General features: G+C 30.6%; 3 protein-coding genes across 5 annotated transcripts; 1 reads left to right on the top strand and 2 right to left on the bottom strand.

Moving 5' to 3' along the window:
* Nucleotides 1-1225: 1225 nt before the first annotated feature.
* On the bottom strand, nucleotides 1226-4231 carry LOC130956099 (uncharacterized). 3 transcript variants are annotated; one of them, XM_057883129.1, is made up of 6 exons: nucleotides 4118-4223; nucleotides 3359-3470; nucleotides 2767-3236; nucleotides 2143-2226; nucleotides 1970-2059; nucleotides 1226-1753 (listed from the first exon to the last, which is right to left on the bottom strand). In XM_057883129.1, exons 3-6 carry the CDS (start codon nucleotides 3169-3171, stop codon nucleotides 1487-1489), a joined length of 846 nt encoding a protein of 281 aa, XP_057739112.1. In that variant the 5' UTR covers nucleotides 3172-3236; nucleotides 3359-3470; nucleotides 4118-4223; the 3' UTR covers nucleotides 1226-1486. The 3 variants fall into 3 exon arrangements, with proteins under 3 accessions (XP_057739112.1, XP_057739114.1, XP_057739113.1); XM_057883131.1 differs by lacking the exon at nucleotides 4118-4223 and adding an exon at nucleotides 3901-3942 and having other exon boundaries at nucleotides 3352-3470; XM_057883130.1 differs by lacking the exon at nucleotides 3359-3470 and having other exon boundaries at nucleotides 4118-4231.
* Nucleotides 4232-10025: 5794 nt separating this feature from the next.
* On the top strand, nucleotides 10026-11103 carry LOC130954780 (leucine-rich repeat extensin-like protein 6). Its single transcript, XM_057881545.1, has one exon. It carries the CDS (start codon nucleotides 10198-10200, stop codon nucleotides 10681-10683), a length of 486 nt encoding a protein of 161 aa, XP_057737528.1. The 5' UTR covers nucleotides 10026-10197; the 3' UTR covers nucleotides 10684-11103.
* Nucleotides 11104-13303: 2200 nt separating this feature from the next.
* Nucleotides 13304-16656, bottom strand: LOC130958070 (uncharacterized). The gene is made up of 4 exons (XM_057884959.1): nucleotides 16469-16656; nucleotides 15305-15592; nucleotides 14113-14376; nucleotides 13304-13797 (listed from the first exon to the last, which is right to left on the bottom strand). The coding sequence occupies exons 2-4, from the start codon at nucleotides 15545-15547 to the stop codon at nucleotides 13465-13467; spliced, it is 840 nt and encodes a 279-aa protein (XP_057740942.1). The 5' UTR covers nucleotides 15548-15592; nucleotides 16469-16656; the 3' UTR covers nucleotides 13304-13464.
* Nucleotides 16657-18015: the final 1359 nt, after the last annotated feature.

Below are 18015 nucleotides of genomic sequence, written 5' to 3'. Positions count from 1 at the left end.
AATCAAATTCTTAAAAAAATCAGTTATCATTATATTTTTTATTTTTATTTTGATTATAAATGTAAATCAAATCTGACTTGTATTATTTGTAAAATTTTATTATAAATATAAATTTAATTTAATTATATTATTTATAAAGTTTAATGATAAATATGAATATAAAAACTATTTTAAATAGTTAATTTTTTGTGCACATATAGTCAAAAAAATTTCCCCTTAATACTAAGATATAAAAGCTTTTAAACGTGTTTTGCATGGTTCGAAAATGTTATACACAGGAAGAAAAATGACATGAGTAGATAATTGGAACTTTCTTAAAAGACTAATGGAATTTGATTTTCCTGTCTCAAGTGACTATCAATAAATAATAATGCAATCGTGTGGATTATGAGCTGTCTTCAAATCTTTCAATCCGTTGGAATTAGAATGAATGAGATTCGGATACAAAATTTTACCTCTTCAAGATTCTCTACGTGGCAAAATCTGATTTTCTTGTAATCAATAGGATTTAGAAAACTAATTTAGGTTGATCAAGTAGTCAGCTCAATCGTCTGTTTAAATAAGTGTTGGGTTTGAATTCCGTCTTATACATGTTGTAACTCATTAACCAGCTCAGATCTACGACAAATTAGTCTTTGACTTATCGAATTGAGAGATACTGTAAACAACAAAAAAAAATAATAAAAATTCTGTGACCATTTATGTTTTCTTGTGTATTTATGTGATTGACGAAATTGGTTTAGCGTAAACAAGTTAAACAATATTCTTTGAAATTAAGAATGATTATAAATTGTATAATTTCATGAAAAAATAAGAACTTACTAAGACAGCTCAAAAATCACTCTCTGTTAATAGTACTAGAAATTTAACAAATATTAGACACTAAATCAACTATCTATCTCGAACATTTTAAAATATAAAATACATATTAGGAATATATAAAATAAAAATATATTTATAAACAAATATACAATAACTAGGACTAATTTTTAATGCATAATTTATAACATTTTTGAAATTCAAAATATGATCGAAAGCACGCATCAAAGTTCTTGTTTGTATAGTCTCTAATTTACTCAGTAAAACAGGTAATTAAATTGGCACTGAAAAACAAGTGAATAAAAATCCACTCCTATAGATGTTATTCTTGGCTTCATAAGGTTAAAACCCTAAAAAGTATTTTGGTAAAAAGTCAACCTTTTAAGTTGACCTATGGTTAATGGAATGGAAAATCAATTCGTGTAATTAGTACACTTAATCAAGGTTTAGGTCCCTAATCGACTGAATTAAGCAAAGATCCTATCCACATACAAATCAAAACAAGGCTCTCTTAGGTAACCAATCTCAGTTCCTTAAAACAAAATTGATACAAAAAGAAAAAACAAATCACAAGAAAATTTCTCATTCCATTTTTTTCCAATGGAAATTCATTTATCTCTCGTTCTGAATTACCTAAAAATTCTACAAATAATGCCATGATCTCAGTTTAACTAAGCTGAGGAGGTGTAATATCATTGCTACCTTCAACTAAAAACGGGATCGGTTTAGTCGGCGCTGGCAACCGGCCAATGCTATCGACTTTATCCTTCAGTTTCGGCGGAGGTCTAGCTGCTTTTGGCAGCAACCTTCCCTTCTTTTCGAACCACTCCGGCTTCAGCAGTGCCCGCAAGCCCAGCTTGTTATAATACACTCTTCTTACAGAACCACCAGCTGCTTCAACTGCTTCCTTAGCCCTCACGGTAACCCTTGATACCTGCAAACTCATTATGTTAAAAACAACCACTTGTTCTATATCTAACAAATTTGCAACTTGAGTATTAAAAAATCAAACCCCAACTAGAGTTATGACATTAAGAAGAACAGGGAAAAAGAAATAGAGATAATAGAATGTTAATTCTAACTAGTTGACAATAAAAATGCATGATTAAGATCCTCGAAACACTTATAAAACATCCAAATCAGAGTCTACCTCTAGATGAATTGGCCACTTGATCTGATCAGCGCCACGCCCCATCAATCTTACTCCATCTTTTATTTGCTTCCCAATTGCTCCTGTATCCTATGGTAACAATAGCGACCAGATTAAGGGGAAACACATGAAGCAAAGAACATCTACTTGAAGCGAGGTAACAGTAAAAAAACCTTGAGTGTTTTCATTGTAATCAATTCAGAAGAATCTATCTTCCCTGCATTTATAAGCTTCGCAATTTTTCCCAAACCTACTGGCTGTAATAAAAGAAATAAAGGGTAAGAATATAGGTTGTAGATAGCTTATAGATTGAGAAAGAAATGGTACGGATTGAAACAAAGCAGAGGTTCAATAATACAAGCTGAACCCATGGTCATGTTTTCACCATCGAATAAAACATAGTAAGACATCTAAATAACAGAAGTTACAGAATTGAAATATGCATATAGAAATCAATTGACGAAGCTGCTGCTTGTAAATCCATGGCTGAAATATATCAACCAGAGGGAACTAAATGTTGGTTAGACCTGTTTCTTTTCAACAATAGCATATAAACGATTACTACCCAAAATAAGCATTTGAAATAGTCATGTGCAGCAAAAAACTTCACTTTCCCTCGATAATTCATCAAGTGGAGAAACTTTCCCAGTTGCACTGACAATCCAATCCAATTAAAATACCTAAACAAAAGAAATTATTTGGGTGCAGCAGATGCAATCTTTATAGTTAGAATTCCTATTCTTTGTAGTATTAGTATCAGACAAAAAGAGAAAACATATACAAACAAGAAAATATACCTGAAAAGTGAGACTAAATGGGTTCTTGAAACCACGTTTGGGCATTCTTCGACGAAGTGGAGTTTGACCTCCTTCAAAACCTAATTTCGATCCTTTTCTGGCTCTCTGACCCTTATGACCCCTCCCAGCAGTCTTTCCCTTTCCAGACCCAATCCCACGGCCCTTTCTTGTCTTCTGTTTTCTCGGCACATTATCTCTCAGATCATTCAAGGCTAGAAGACTGTAGGCTCTAAAACCTTGAAATTCTGGGCGTACTTTGGGGTAAACTGTTGCATGAGACTTGGAATATTGAAGGAGCTTTGAGGGATGAGGATATTGGACCAATGGACAAGTGGGACTAGGTTTGCCCCAAACTGAGCTTCTGATAATTGATGTCGAGAGAACAGAGAGCCTTCTTCTGAGCATCTTTTTTTTCCTCTAATCTTTCACCCACGAAAAGAGTGACAATTCGGGCGGTAACTACTTCTAACCTAAGATCAAGCAAAACAGAACAAAAGATGATGTCAGAAAATCAAATGAACAACGCCACTTATGTTTTCAAGCATGAGAATGAATTCCATCATAATAGAAACATAACCATAATACCACACACCACACTTCCAACACTGAACAAACTTTAGCGCACACAGCAACTTCACGAAACCAACATCAAGTAGAATCCAACAGTTCCAATCCAAATTGAAGTATTTCTAAATTCAAATCCCCTAATTGAAGGAAAAAAAAAGCTTTAGAATTACACCTAACAGAACACAGATTGGAAGTAACAAATACATATTTTCTATTTGCAACTATGCTACCTATACACTAAAAATCAGTCACCAAATCCGCCATCCGTATAGGATCCATGTTGAAATACAAAATACACATTAAAAATAAGTTAAACAGCACATGTATTTATACACAAATACATAATGGTGGATTTTTTTGGTGTACATAGCATTTTTGTGCTGCTTTGAATTATAAAGAAGGGAGCTCAGTATTGTTTTTACATAAATCCTAGCACAAATGCAATGTATACACCATAGAAGAACAAAAAAGATTTGGCACCAATGCAATAATACGAATGGAGAGAATGCAGAGCAAAGCCCCCAATTCAATTCACCAAACTATGAATTAGAAGTCACTACTCACTACCTCAAACCAAAAGATCCATGAAATGATGTTAACAAACTAGCATCAAGCCAAAATAATTAATAAGAGTGCAACCTTCACACAACCATCGCTCCCAAATAAACAGTCACAGACGCAAATATTGAATAGTCACAATCTCAAGTTTTTTTTTTCTTCTTTAATCCATAATTCACATTTCACAGTTAAATCAAAGCAAAAAAAATGGAAAACCATGGCGTACCTGTCAGACGGAAACGGCGACGGTGAGGAAGGTGTGGCGGTTGGACGACGGTGAGCGGCGAGAGACGAAGGCACGAAGAGCAGGCTTAAGGCTGAGAAATGGGAGAGAAGAGAGGTTTCGACAAAAACCCTCTTGGGCCGTAATCTCCACTTCTCTTTAAATTTGGGCCGATGGGCCTTTCGGCCCAAAAACAAATTATTAGTTAACCAAAGCCCATTGATTTGAATTTTCTGTAACCTTGTGAATATTGTCATGACCAAAAAAAGTGAATATTGTCATGACCTAAAAAAATTCTTGTGAATATTGCCTATTGATTCATCATCGGATACCTTAAATCCTTAATTAAGATGTTGAATTCAGTCTAAATAGATCAACTTATATAATTTTTAAATTTTTAATTTAATTAATATCACATAACATTGAACATAATTATAAATAAAAAAACATTAAAAAACTAACAGAATTTATTATTTTTTATTATCAGTTAACTAATAATATTTAAAAATATAGACTAAAAATATACTACTGGATTATTATACTTAAAAATTAGACTAATAACTAAAAATATTAGTCAAAAATAATAAATTTTAGTGGATCTTTTGAACTTTTTTCTTATAAATATCCATAAACACATATTAGTCATAAAATTAAATATTACTCACATGCATTAAAAATTTGAATATATGAAATTAAAAAAATGAATATTACAGACAAATATTACTGATAATAAATAAGAAAATGATAGAAAGTGAAAACTCAGATACAGTTGACTTCTTGTGAAATTGATAGCTGAGAGTGAAATCAGTCAAATCATCTAACAACTTTTAACTATCAATTATTTTACATAAAGTCGACTGTGTCTGAGTTTTCACCGTGATAGAAATCAATACTACTAATTGTAGGGTTGATTTTATTTTAAGCTAAGAAGCATGGGCTGCTACCACTTTCATATAGTAAACCATTTTTTATTCCTTTTTAGATGGAACCAAATAAAAGAGTGTAACATTTATTTTAGAAGTCTTTGTTTGTAGGATGGTTGAAGAGAAGAGAAGATGGTTGTTGAGAAATGAAATGAAAATGATGATCAAAGGTTGTGGATCCAACACGTAAGCTGCAAAATGGAACGGTGGATGTTTCCAAATTCCATTGTGTCTTAATCATGGAGCCATTCCCACTCCAGATACCTTTTCATCAACTTTCTACTTTTCTTTTTTCTTTCTTTTTCTTTATTCTAAGCTGATTCTCTCATCCCTGCTGGACAGGGCTTTACAAAATAATTAATGCACTCTATCAACCATGTGTAACTTAAAAAAATTTTAAAAAATAAGTAGATTGGTGACTTCTTATCTCAAAAATAAATAAATTATTGATTAATTAAAAATATAAAAATATTTTTTATTTTTTAAATTTTAAGATATTTAAATTCTTTTGAAAAATCAATTTATTCTTATATATTTTATACGAAAAGATTTAAATGTCTTGTATTTAAAAAAATTAAAATGTTTTTGTATTTTTAATTATTCAAAAATTTATATGTCTTCGAATTAAAAAAAAATAAAAACTTATTTTGTTTTCTTCTAAAAAAATAATGATTATTTAGGTAAAAATATTTTTATATGAATATGATAATGAAGAGGTTAATATATATACATTAATTAGTTTAGTTAAATATATTAAGTTTTATAATAATTTTTAATTATTATTTTGCATTAAAAAACTTTTTATAAATATTTATTACAAAAAAAATTTATTAATTTGTATATCATTTATAAATTTAATTTTAATATATTAATAATATAAAGAATTTTATACTATTATTCAGTTAGATTTTTAGATAATTTTTACACTAGCAAGTTTAAAAATAATTAATTATTTTTACTGATATGTTAATATATAACTAATAATTATTTATATATAACTTTTTTTATACTGTTGATATATAAAATTAAATTCATAATTTATTACCAAAGTTTTATATTATAAGGGTTGCAAATTGGACACTTGTGAGGTATATGAAAAGAGATTTTTTTTTTTTTTTTTGAAGAGGTCAAGAGTGAAAATTTTTATTAAATTTATAAAAATATATGCATTGCAATTTGCAATTGATATATATTTTTGGTGGATTTTTTTATTAAAAAAATAATCTTCACTATAATTTCATTCTTTATTATAATATTACCCATATGAAAATAAAAATTTTAAGATAGATAGAGAATTTTTTTTTTTTTATGGGAATGGAGACAGAAGTCACCACCTTAATAAAAAAATGAAATGGGATTAGAATTATCCCGCAGAATTATTTTTAGTTGTTGAATTGTTAAACCATTAACTACTGAAATATTAAAGAGTTAGTTAAAGATTTATTGAAATCAAATTTGTTGAATCATAAACCATAGTAATTTATTTGTCACAATTTATATACATTTGTTAATACTCATAAATTATGATAGGTTAGAACCATTTATATAGCCGCCGATTTACAAACAAATAAAACAAAACATATATGTAATGAGAATTAAAATGGAACATAACAATAGTGTATGTGCTTTTTTATATTTTACAAAATTTTATAAAAACTATTCTAAATATTTAAAAACTGAGATTTTATAACCTTTAATATATATACACTAATTAGTAGCAACTTAAAGACACTGTTTTTACTAGCCAAATAAATTTTCTATGTCAAAATAGCACTATACTTACACAATTTATATTTTTTTTGGATAGTAGAGTAGTATAGTTTCCGTGTAATAATAATAATAATAATAATAATAATAATAATATAACATTTCTCAAAGGATAAGATTGAAAGGAAGAACAAAACAAAATCAATAAGTGCGGTGTGAGTGTGACTTTAATTTGATGACTCAAAAAAGATCCAAACAAATAGTGTGCATAATGACCACTTTGCCCCTCTATGATTATTTTATTTTATTTTATTTTCATAAAAAAAGAAAGGTGTCTAGAAATGGAGTTGTTAAGCTTCAACGTGTGTGTGTTTGTTCCAATTTATAGCTACTTAAATAGCATCCATCTTAATTACACGTCAATTCTATCTACTACTATTATTATAATAAAAAAAATACATGTATAGATATGAGTTAAATCTCAATTTGGTCTCTAAAATTTAGTCTAATGCTAAGAATGACCTTTATAATTTTGTTGATCCCAATTAGAATTTCTAAATTTATAATTGTGGCTTCGACTTGCTCATGCGATTATCTCTATCATCGGAATACTGATCTGACGCAATTGCATAACACAGTGGACATTACTTAAACGACGGCATATTGGTTTTGTGCCCAAATTTTTCAAAAAACGCGTCATTTCAATTTTTTGTGGGTTAAAACTGTTTTTTTTACTACGACGATCATAAATTGTAAAAAATTAAAAAAATTCTTTCACCATGTGATTTCTAAAGGATTTGGACGCAAAACTAATGTGTCGTCGTTTAAATAGTGTCCACTAATTATACGATTATGTCAGATCAGCATTTTAGTGACAAAAATGATCACAAAAGCAAACCAACGTCACGATTATAAATTTGAGAATTTTAATTGAAATCAACAAAATTATGAAAATTATTCTAAACATCGAACCAAATTTTAGTAATCAAATTAAGATTTAACTCGTATGGATATTGATGTATTTGTTACAAGCTAAAAACCCCATACCTAGAAATTGTTGCTTTCAATTTTCTTTTTCTTTTTTTTTTTGGCTATTTATATCCATGTGGACCAGTATTAATTTGTTGTATTTAATTGGTGCCAACATATCATAATATAGTCATATACCATAGACCTTGCATTTCAAATACCACTCAAAAGTTATGGAGAAAATTTTGATTTGATAATGAAAGATTAAGAAAAAGTTATTGAATTTTTGGCAAACTATGGTCAATGATCGGCTTTTTTTATTATAATTTTACCCGCAAATCATGTGGTAACATGCACAACCCATTCAAGAAGATTTCATCATGTGAAGCTTCAAGAATATAAAATATAAAATTTCTAATAATATTTATTAGTTTGCTTCAAAACTTTACAAATTAAGCTCCATCATTCACATACACCACATGAAGAAATCAAATTTAAAGATAAATTAAACAAAAAGCTTTTATAAATTAGTTCCTCCTTCTTAAACAAGTAACTCTATAATATTGTATAGATCAATTTACAATATGTATCTAAATATTTAAATCGATGGAACTCGATGAAACTGACATGAGAGAATACAGACGAAATTGACAAAAAAAGCGAAAACTATATAATTTCTTAAGCAGCCGATGACAATGGTATTTGATCATTCGACTAAAAAAAACACAAGACAAAAAAAATAGACTAGTCGGTAAGGTAAAAAAATATCAAAGGAGTGACAAAAAAAAATGACATAGAAAAAAATGTAAAAATTACGGTAATTTCACTGTAAGAAAAACAACATATCCTCTTCAAAGAGGATACAATGACTCTGATACCATGTTAGAAACAAGAGATTAAACTGGAGAAAGAATTTGTATATTATTGAGTGTATTCAAGTTGTCTGCTAAAATAATACAATATAGAACGAGTATTTATAGGTACTAAGAGAATCATAATAAATATTCAGATAGACTAAATAATACTAATTGATCCTAATTATATTCTAACAAAAATAATAAAAAATAAAAAATAAAAAATGCTAAATAAGTCCGTTATCTAAACAAAAATTATAATAATTTTAAAAATATTTTTTTTTTATTTGTAAAAGGCATGTACCTAAACTTTTATAAGGCTAAATAAATCATATTATTACCACTTTAATTTCTTCTCTAGAAGGAGGTAGATTATAAGAAGAAACTTCCATGTGCAAGTGAGCATTAATTTAATTTAATTTAATCTCAACAAAATTAGGCAGAATCAAAGAAGGATGTGTATAGATTATAGAAGCATGGTGGGGCCCACAATATACATGGCCACATGCTAATTGAAGCCCTTTATTCCACTAGTTAGATCACTCCTAGAAGCGACCATAAGCACAAAATTGACTCATCATAAATTCATAATTTAAATTCCATCAAATATCTAATATTAAAGATTTAAAGTATAATGAGCCAACTCAATATAAAAAAATATAAAGTAATGAACTACTATTTTTTTAACCATGAATAATACTTTATTAGATAATAATTTTAAATATAATCAATAAACCAACTCAGAACTCATACTTAAGTAAGCTTATTAGACAAAATCATCCAATGTATAAAAGAATGTCTAAGGAGGTTAGATTCATTGGAAATTTTAACAATTGATGAGTATTAAATTAATTTATATTATTATAATTAAAGTTTTAATACTCAAATCTTTTATGAAAAAAAGGAGAAAATATGATATAAACATTAGAAAATAAAATTTTATTGTTTTTACCTTTTATATTTCTTACAAAATTTTGTTAAAAATAAATATAAAAAAACACAAATCAAATAGGAGTTGGATTTAATAAAAAAAATTAAATATTTGATGAATATCAAATTAATTTAAACACTCAAATCTTATATGATAAAAAAAATAATATTTGTATATAAAAAAACAAATATATATATTAAAGTAATTATATTCAATCAAAAAACAAATACTTTTTGTCTCAACATTTTAGAAACAATCCCAATTCTTTCATCTAAATTATTTAAAATTTTAATAATAGAATTAAAAAAATCATATTACGTGTATATTAAAATTAATCATCAAAATTAGTTATTAGTATAAAATATATATTAAAATATAAAATATAAGTTAAATAATATATATTTATACATAAATACATAATAATAATTGATTTTAGTATATAAATAATATTTTTTTATTAAAAAGTCACTCAAATTTTCCTCCCAAGGTAGCAACTAATAAAGCACCCCTTTTACCCATAGTTTACACTTTACATTTCCCAATCCAATACATGCACCTAACAACAAAGAATTCAAATATACTTTATCCCCATCATCTCCAAACCCATCTATCTATAATCCCACATAAAACTCAAACCTAACACTTCACTTTACATTTGCATACTTCCCAATTCTTCATCACTCACCATAACTAATAAACATGTCAATTCTTACAAAAACCATTCACCAAACAAAACCGCCACAACTATTGATTCTTCTCATCAATTTGATCCTTTTGCTTTGTGTCACTTCTCCAATACTAAAAGTCAAAGCTTTGGAATCAAGAAACCTTGATGAGACCTCAAATGGTCAACAAAAATGCACACCATGTGAAAATCCGTCGCCGCCGTCGCTGCCGCCGCCAATAGTATATCCATCCCCTCCACCGCCGCCGCCAGTATACCCTCCACCGCCGCCACCTGCGCCGAAGAAACCACCTTCCCAGAATTGTCCTCCACCACCATATTCACCAACAACACCTTCCTCACCATCATCACCATATGTATACATGACCGGTCCACCCGGGAACTTGTACCCGGTTGATGAGAATTTCAATGGAGCTTATACCCATGGTTTCAATCTTTTCTTACAATTATTGTGTGGCTTCTTGATCTTCTTCGCTTTTGGGTACAATAATTCGAGTTGAGTCGAGTCAGGTCAAATTATCAAAAAGTCAACTTTTTGATAATGGAATTTGACTAATTGATCTGGTTAAATCTGGTTAATCCGACGGTAATTATATTAAGGTAGGTAACTTTTAAATTAAATTTCTCAATGTATTTTAATTTATAGATAAAATTTTTCTTTGTATTATGGTGGTTGTTAATAAGGACAAGATTTTACCAAAATTGCTAGATAGAGAAATAAATTAGTGGTTACACATGTTGTCTTGATCTTCAATTCCTTTAATAAAATTGTTTGTGATCCCAAACTGAATTTGTTCAACAACAATAATATAGAAATCTTGTAATAGTAAATTTGCAATTTGCAAGTAGTGTTCTTAATTTCTATGCTTTCTCATATTATTATGTAAGAATTCCAAAGAAGAAAGTGATGAATTTCTGGATTCTTTTGTACTTTTCTTATGTATATTTATTTTGTACTTTAACATCAAGTTTGCACGTAATTTCTCAAAAAGTTAAAAGCCGTTGAATCGGTGGATTGGGCCATAAAGATAAAAGATAAAAAGTAGTAGGGTATATATGTTTGATTTAAAAAAATGTTATATCAATAAAATTATATAAATTATTTGAATAAATTATTATTAAATAATTTTTAATTATTAATTTTATATAAAAACAATTTTTTAATAATTATATATATAGTTGTAATCACTTTTAGAATATGATTGAAAGATATATAATAAATTCACTAATTCAAGGTTCATAGAAAGTAGGTAAATTGTGCATGCAATTTGGGCAATTGCAATAAAAGCTCATCTCCACATAGTTAATACTACTATATATATATGTTGAATTATTGCAATCTATGTTATGAAAGTAAAATATACAAGAATGTATAAGTGGAGTGATGATCCACCACAACCTAAGGGAGTTTGTTTTCTCATTTATGTCTTCATTTAAGCAAAGAAAAATACGTTTCTATCTCTTATTGGGTCCACATTTTCTCATGATAATGCTACTCAAGCTAGGTGTGGCCATATATTATAGTGGGTCAAGTAGACAAGACCATTAAGCTTGGGCTCATCTCCATATATTATAGTGAGTGCGTATCATTTTGGCCGAGTGGTCAGCTCACTCGTCCGCTTAAATAAGTGTTGGGGTTCAAATTCTGCCTTATACATACAGCAACTCATTGGCCAGCGGCATTCCTTTAAATAGAGCTCTAATCCGCAACGAATTAGTCCTTGACCTATTAGGTTGGGAGATATTGTTGGCAACCAAAATAAAATAAAATAAAATAATAACCAACTTAAATTAGTTGAAATATCAATTCAATTGTCTGTTTAAATAAGTGTCGGTAATTTAAATTTCGTCTTATGTATGCATCTAATGACAAACTTTTAAATAGAGTTTAGATCCACGACAAATTAGTCCTTGATCTATTGGATTATAGGACCGTAGACAAAAAAAAAAATACTAAAAACATAAAATATAGTATTCAAGAGAGAAATATTGAGCTTCATTAGATATCATAGAATTTTCTTATTGATTTTTATGTCATTCTCTTGTATTGTTATAGATTTTAGTATGATCTTGATCTTAACACTTCAAATTCTTCTTATTTTAATTAATATTTTAAAATTCACTTTGTCAAATTCTTATTTATTCTTATCGTGAGTATAAAATGGAGTAGCCAAAATAATTGAAGCGTGACGTGAAAGAGTAGAATGAGATGAAATATGTCAATTATAAGTGACCTACCAAGAAGATCAACTTTGGTGTCACAAAATGGGACCTACCATGGACCTTTCACAACCTTGCTTGGACTATTTTATTTTTTATGTAACGGTGCATAAGACCTTTACTTTATGTAGTAGTTCTTTAATGCAAGGAAAATTAAATTCTAGATAAAAGATGCTTGTGGAATCAAACTTGACCTCCATTTGTTCCAACCATTTGTATTTTCTTATCTTCCAAGGTATTAGTCATGATTTGTCATGTGCTATAAAAAGTAGTTCGTCTTTTAATTATCTCAAAAGAATAAATTGCATTTTACAGTCAATACAATTCTCTTCTTCTTTTTTTTTCTAAAGAAGACAACTATTTTCAGCAGTGGTTATCTTGATTTCTAAGAAAAAAGTTTCATATATCTAAACAATTTGTTTTAAAAAAAAAAACTTAAGGACCATTTGATTTGTAATTTTATTTTCAATATTTTTCATTTTAAAATTGTGTAAAAAAAAATTAAAAACCATACAATTCTATTTTTTGTTTTTCCTTTTATTTTCACTTTTCCTTAAAATCTTAAAAAAATAAGAGAAAAGGACAAATAAGTCCCTAACCTTTTGTCCTGTGGACATTTTCGTCCCTGACCATTAAAAAATACTTTTAAGTCCCTGACCTTTACAAAATTTGGACAAATCAGTCCCTCCGTCTAAATGTCTCCGTCAGGGACTGATCCGTCCAAATGCCTCCGTCAGGAACTAATCCGTCCAAGTTTTGTGAAGGTCAGGGACTTAAAAGTATTTTTTAATGGTCAAGGACGAAAATATCTGCAGGGCAAAAAGTCAAGGACCTATTTGTCCTTTTCTCAATGAAAATAAAAACAACCAAACAGACCTTTTAAGTTGTTTACAAGAGCTGTGCAAATAACTTGAATAATCTTACCACAAGAAACTACACTATTTCATAACTTGTGTCCTGACTCCATTATGCTTTGTGCCAAAAACAATGGGGCATCACACTATAAAGACATAATAGTACAATTTCCAGAAATCCTTTCATGATATGTGATGATAAATAATCTAATCTGATTCTTCTTTATCATCACCAGCTTCATTAACATCATCATCATCTGAATCATCTGAATCATAAACATTAACCTCTGGATGTTCCCTCAAGTAATTGTCAATTGCTTCTCGGTAATCATCAGGGTCGTGCCACATCGTTGGGGTATCCAGAATAGTCTTTTCCAACCAATACTCGTCAACGTCTACCTTTTGCGTCAGGCTCTGGTAGAGTTCCCCCCAGTCTTCCATGGCGTTCCTCAGTCGAACACTAGGCTTTCTGCCGAATAAATACTTTATATAGTCTCTAGCTAGCTTCGTGAGTTCTGCGCCCGCGAGGATATAAATGTACTGCAAACAGAAAAAGGAAAAGAAAAGTTAAAGCATAAAATATTAAGAAATGAAGAACAGCATATATTCTATCAATTAACAATTTCAGCAATAAATTTAGATTACAAGGAATACTAAATTTAGAACATATTACCATTAACTTAAGAACATATCCATTATTACCATATTATGTTTAGCTACTTCTACTTAGAACATTTCTACTTTAGTTTTCCCGATTCATAGTTTCAAAGATAATTAAGAAAGCTTGAAAGTAGTGAGAGTGACATACTTATGTGTACTCAACCAGATTCACACATGAATGGAAAGAGAGGGTACCATAAATATAAAGCCAAATGTTGCCAAAATAAACTCAATACTATCACCCAACGTTCCCTCCTCGGAGCTTCCATCTTCTGGTCCATCAGAGTCACCCGGACTGCCACCACCTCCTCCTCCTTCTCCTCCTGGTGGCTTTGCTCCACCGTCCCCACCATCGTAGTATTCTCCTTTGTTAAGTTGTTGTCGCAACACATCCTCAATCGACTCTGACTGTCCCTTAAATCTTTCCATAGCTTTCTCAAGAGATTTCCAAGGGGAACTCTAATTGCATTAATTGATTGTATCAGTAAAATGTCGACATGAAGAAATATATAAATAAAGTGCAGTTCTCCATTACTTTGAAGGAGACTTATGTCACATAAAACTTTGTAACAATGCACCCTGCTAGATTTGTAGTATGATACAGAAAACTGCTGCTCCTATTATACTTACTCAATCTACTACTGCTAAACTTATGTTTGGTACAATGACTTCTGAATCTGAGACTCATCATTCATGATGCCCACAGTTTTTAGTCTATGGTTATAACAAATTAACAATTAATCCCCTGGAGAACTATAGCCTGTGATATTCTGTGATTGATAATCCACGAATCAAATCCAAATAATAACACAAGGAGATAGGATCACCCAAGCCCAGAAAACAAATGACTTTAACAGATAAATAAGCAAACCAAATACCAAACAACCAACAACTCAAACATTAGTAACTAAGTAGAATCAGCTACATTGATCAAACACTGCACACCGTACTATAAGTATAGACAAGCCACTAAAACTTGAGCCACATTTAATGGGTTCGTCTATTGAGCTTATTTCATATACTATTGTCACTAGGGCTTCTCTAGGTTTTCTCATAACATGACCAAATCACCTATGCTAATATTTTAACATTTTTTCACATTAGATGCTATATCTTTTCACATTTGAGAGCCATCTCAACTTTCTCACTAATGCATTAGTTACTAAACCTATCCTATCTAGTGTATCCACTCAGCCAATGCAGCATCCTCAAATTTGCAATGTTGAGCTTATACATTAACTAGAGTGCATTTGTCTTTGTCAAAATGATCAGGTACCCTATCATTTGAGTTTCATTTAAGAACTATAAGTGTGCTTACTGCAAACACTCATCAGGCAATAACATATTGAATTCAACTCAAAAAACAGGTGCAAAAAGGGTGCATTACCTCATCAGTATTTTGCATCATTCCTTCTCCACCGGCAAAGCAAATATGAAGAGGTTGCCGAGATTTTGAGTTTGACCAATATTTCAAGCCAAATGAAGTCTCTGGTCTTAGGCTCAGCGATATGCTAGAGCAAGGATCAAGACTCATCCGTAAAACACATGGTTTAGGATGAAGCTGGTGCAACCGAGATGCATTTTTCACATAAATCCCAGGAAAGCATGCAGTAACTTGTGCAGTACTCATTTTTTCGCAAATGGATCAGCTTCCCTATCCTGCAAACATTACAATCTAGCATTTCCCATAACAAAGCTTCAAGTCAGATTGTTTCATATCTCCAAAAATCTACAAACTAGAGTACATACAAGCACGCCAATTTCAGACCGTGCTCAACAAAAGGCTCGACAGTCGACAACATATCACAACTCACAAGGATTATGTTCTTCAGCAATTTAAAAACAAAATGCAGCCACACTCAACATTTCAACTCCAATGACAAAGAAACTCAGAAAACAAGGGAAAAACAATCATTTATTAGAGATAGAAAAAAGTTCCACAGTTAGGATCTAAATGAGTTAGAAGATTGAAATATTCAGAACCCATATGTCACTCAAAACCCCACTATGTGCAGCTTGTTCTTTCAATGCAGGCACTGACTCATGTCATGGGGATTCGACTATATTTTTATGTTGGTTGTCGAAAACCTAACACAACCACCATCCTTTATCCTGAGCTTGGGACCGGCTATGTACCGCAAGTGTAACAAATAAAAATAAATAGAAAAATAAGAGGCAAAATTCATGGCTTAACAAATACTTTATCCATCCAAACTTCAATATTCAATTCAACGAACCAAAAAAACAAACGAACAATCAACAAAAGGCGCATACCCTAATTCCCAAATACAGACAGAGTTTGAAAATCCCCTCAATGCAAATGCACTATTGCAGCTACCAAGTTTCTACAGAATAACCATTGGAAGTGAATTTTAACCAAACAAAAAAAAGTGGATAAAATGTTAATCCAAAACGCAGCATTCATTGCAAGGAAATTATTAAACGTATTAGAAAGAAAACTAAAAAGCAAAAAACAAAAAATGGAATTGCGCCTTGAACATATACGATAATATGGAAAGAGAAGTAGAAGCTGAAGGATAAGGAAGTGTACCATTGCATGTGTTTTCCCCCTCGTTGGTTAGTTCTAATTCTCACTGTTCTTCTCCGCCATGGAAGACAGAGAGAGTGAGTCACTCGGATAAGGGTTTGAAAAAATAAATTAACTATATAAAATATATTATAATAAGATTTTAATATTAAAATCGTCTGATTTATTAAAAATTTTATAAATTATTTAACTTTTAAAATTGTGATATAACAAAAGTTTTAAGAATTAGATCGGAATTTTAATTTAGATATTCTCAAGTCTCAATTTAAAATTCTATTTACAAGTACCTAAATTGCAAGTTACACAATATTTATTGACAAATTCATATATAAACAAAATTTTAGAGTAGTCAATTTAACATATTCACGAAGTTTTTGACAAATACATCCCTAACAAAATTTAAATACAAAAAAGTCCTTGACTTTAATAAACGGAGGACAATTTAGTCATTCCGTCTATTTTCCTCTCACACATCAAACGGAACTGGCTGACGTGGCTGTAACGGTGTCCAGGTGTCCGTTACGGTGCCACGCTGGAAGGGGAAAAAAGTTCGAAGGACAAATAGGTCCTTACAGATCAAAACGACATCGTTTTAGTAAGGTAACCCATTATTAATAAAAACCCTTTGCCAACACAGAAATTACCATATACTGCCCTGACCCCTTCATGAAGCCAGAGCTTCCTTCCCTCTGGCTCGAAACTGAAGCGTCATCGAAGAAGGTGGAGTAGGAGAGACTTAGTTCGTATGCTGAAGAAGTTCAATCATCAATCAAGGTAAGCAAGTCCACAACGTTCATGATCACATTCGCATTAGGGTTCCATTTAGTGTATGGTGTGATGCATGCAAATGCATTCTGCTATGGTTGCTTTCTGTTTCAATCTATTTGAAAAAAGTTATTTTGTTTTCATTTGAAAGTTTCTCAAGGTTCTATGCATTGTGGGTTGATTTTGTTTTTGTTTGAAAATGACAGATGACTGATAGATATGTAATTCCTGTTTTTCACCATGGAGGAAAGTTTGTGAGGAATGGTGATGAGGGACTTGTTTATGTGAATGAGATAGTAGAAAAATTTCCAGAAATGGACATAGATTTTATCAACTTTGGTGATTTGGTGAAGTTGTATGAGGGTTTAGGATATCCTGGCTACAAGGCAATATACTGGTTTGATAGTACAGCCAGTGATATAGAATCTGGGTTTCATCGTTTAACAGGGATAATGGGATTCGTGAATTGTGTGACAATTTGATTAGGAATGAAGAAAAAGATGAGTTCCATGTTTACTTTGATCATGTTGTCGATGAACCTGAGTATGTAGAAGAAGCAGGAGGCGGGAATGCAGGAACTGGGAATGTTGAGTCCATAGAACTAGATGACATCTGTGATAATCTGATGACATCCTCCTCTGATGACGGCTATGAGAGCACGGAGGATGAACCTTACAAACCTCCACCTCCAGAGTATAATGATAGTGATGATGAGAATAGCAGTGGAGAAGAGAAACGTACCAAAAAGAAGAGAAGTATGACTTACAAGGGAAAAAAAGTGGCTG

The sequence above is a fragment of the Arachis stenosperma genome, chromosome 10 (assembly GCF_014773155.1).
Source record: "Arachis stenosperma cultivar V10309 chromosome 10, arast.V10309.gnm1.PFL2, whole genome shotgun sequence".
In the NCBI taxonomy this organism is placed as follows: Eukaryota; Viridiplantae; Streptophyta; class Magnoliopsida; order Fabales; family Fabaceae; genus Arachis; species Arachis stenosperma.
The sequence above is the reverse complement of the archived record's forward strand: the minus strand, read 5'-3'. Positions and strand labels throughout refer to the sequence as shown.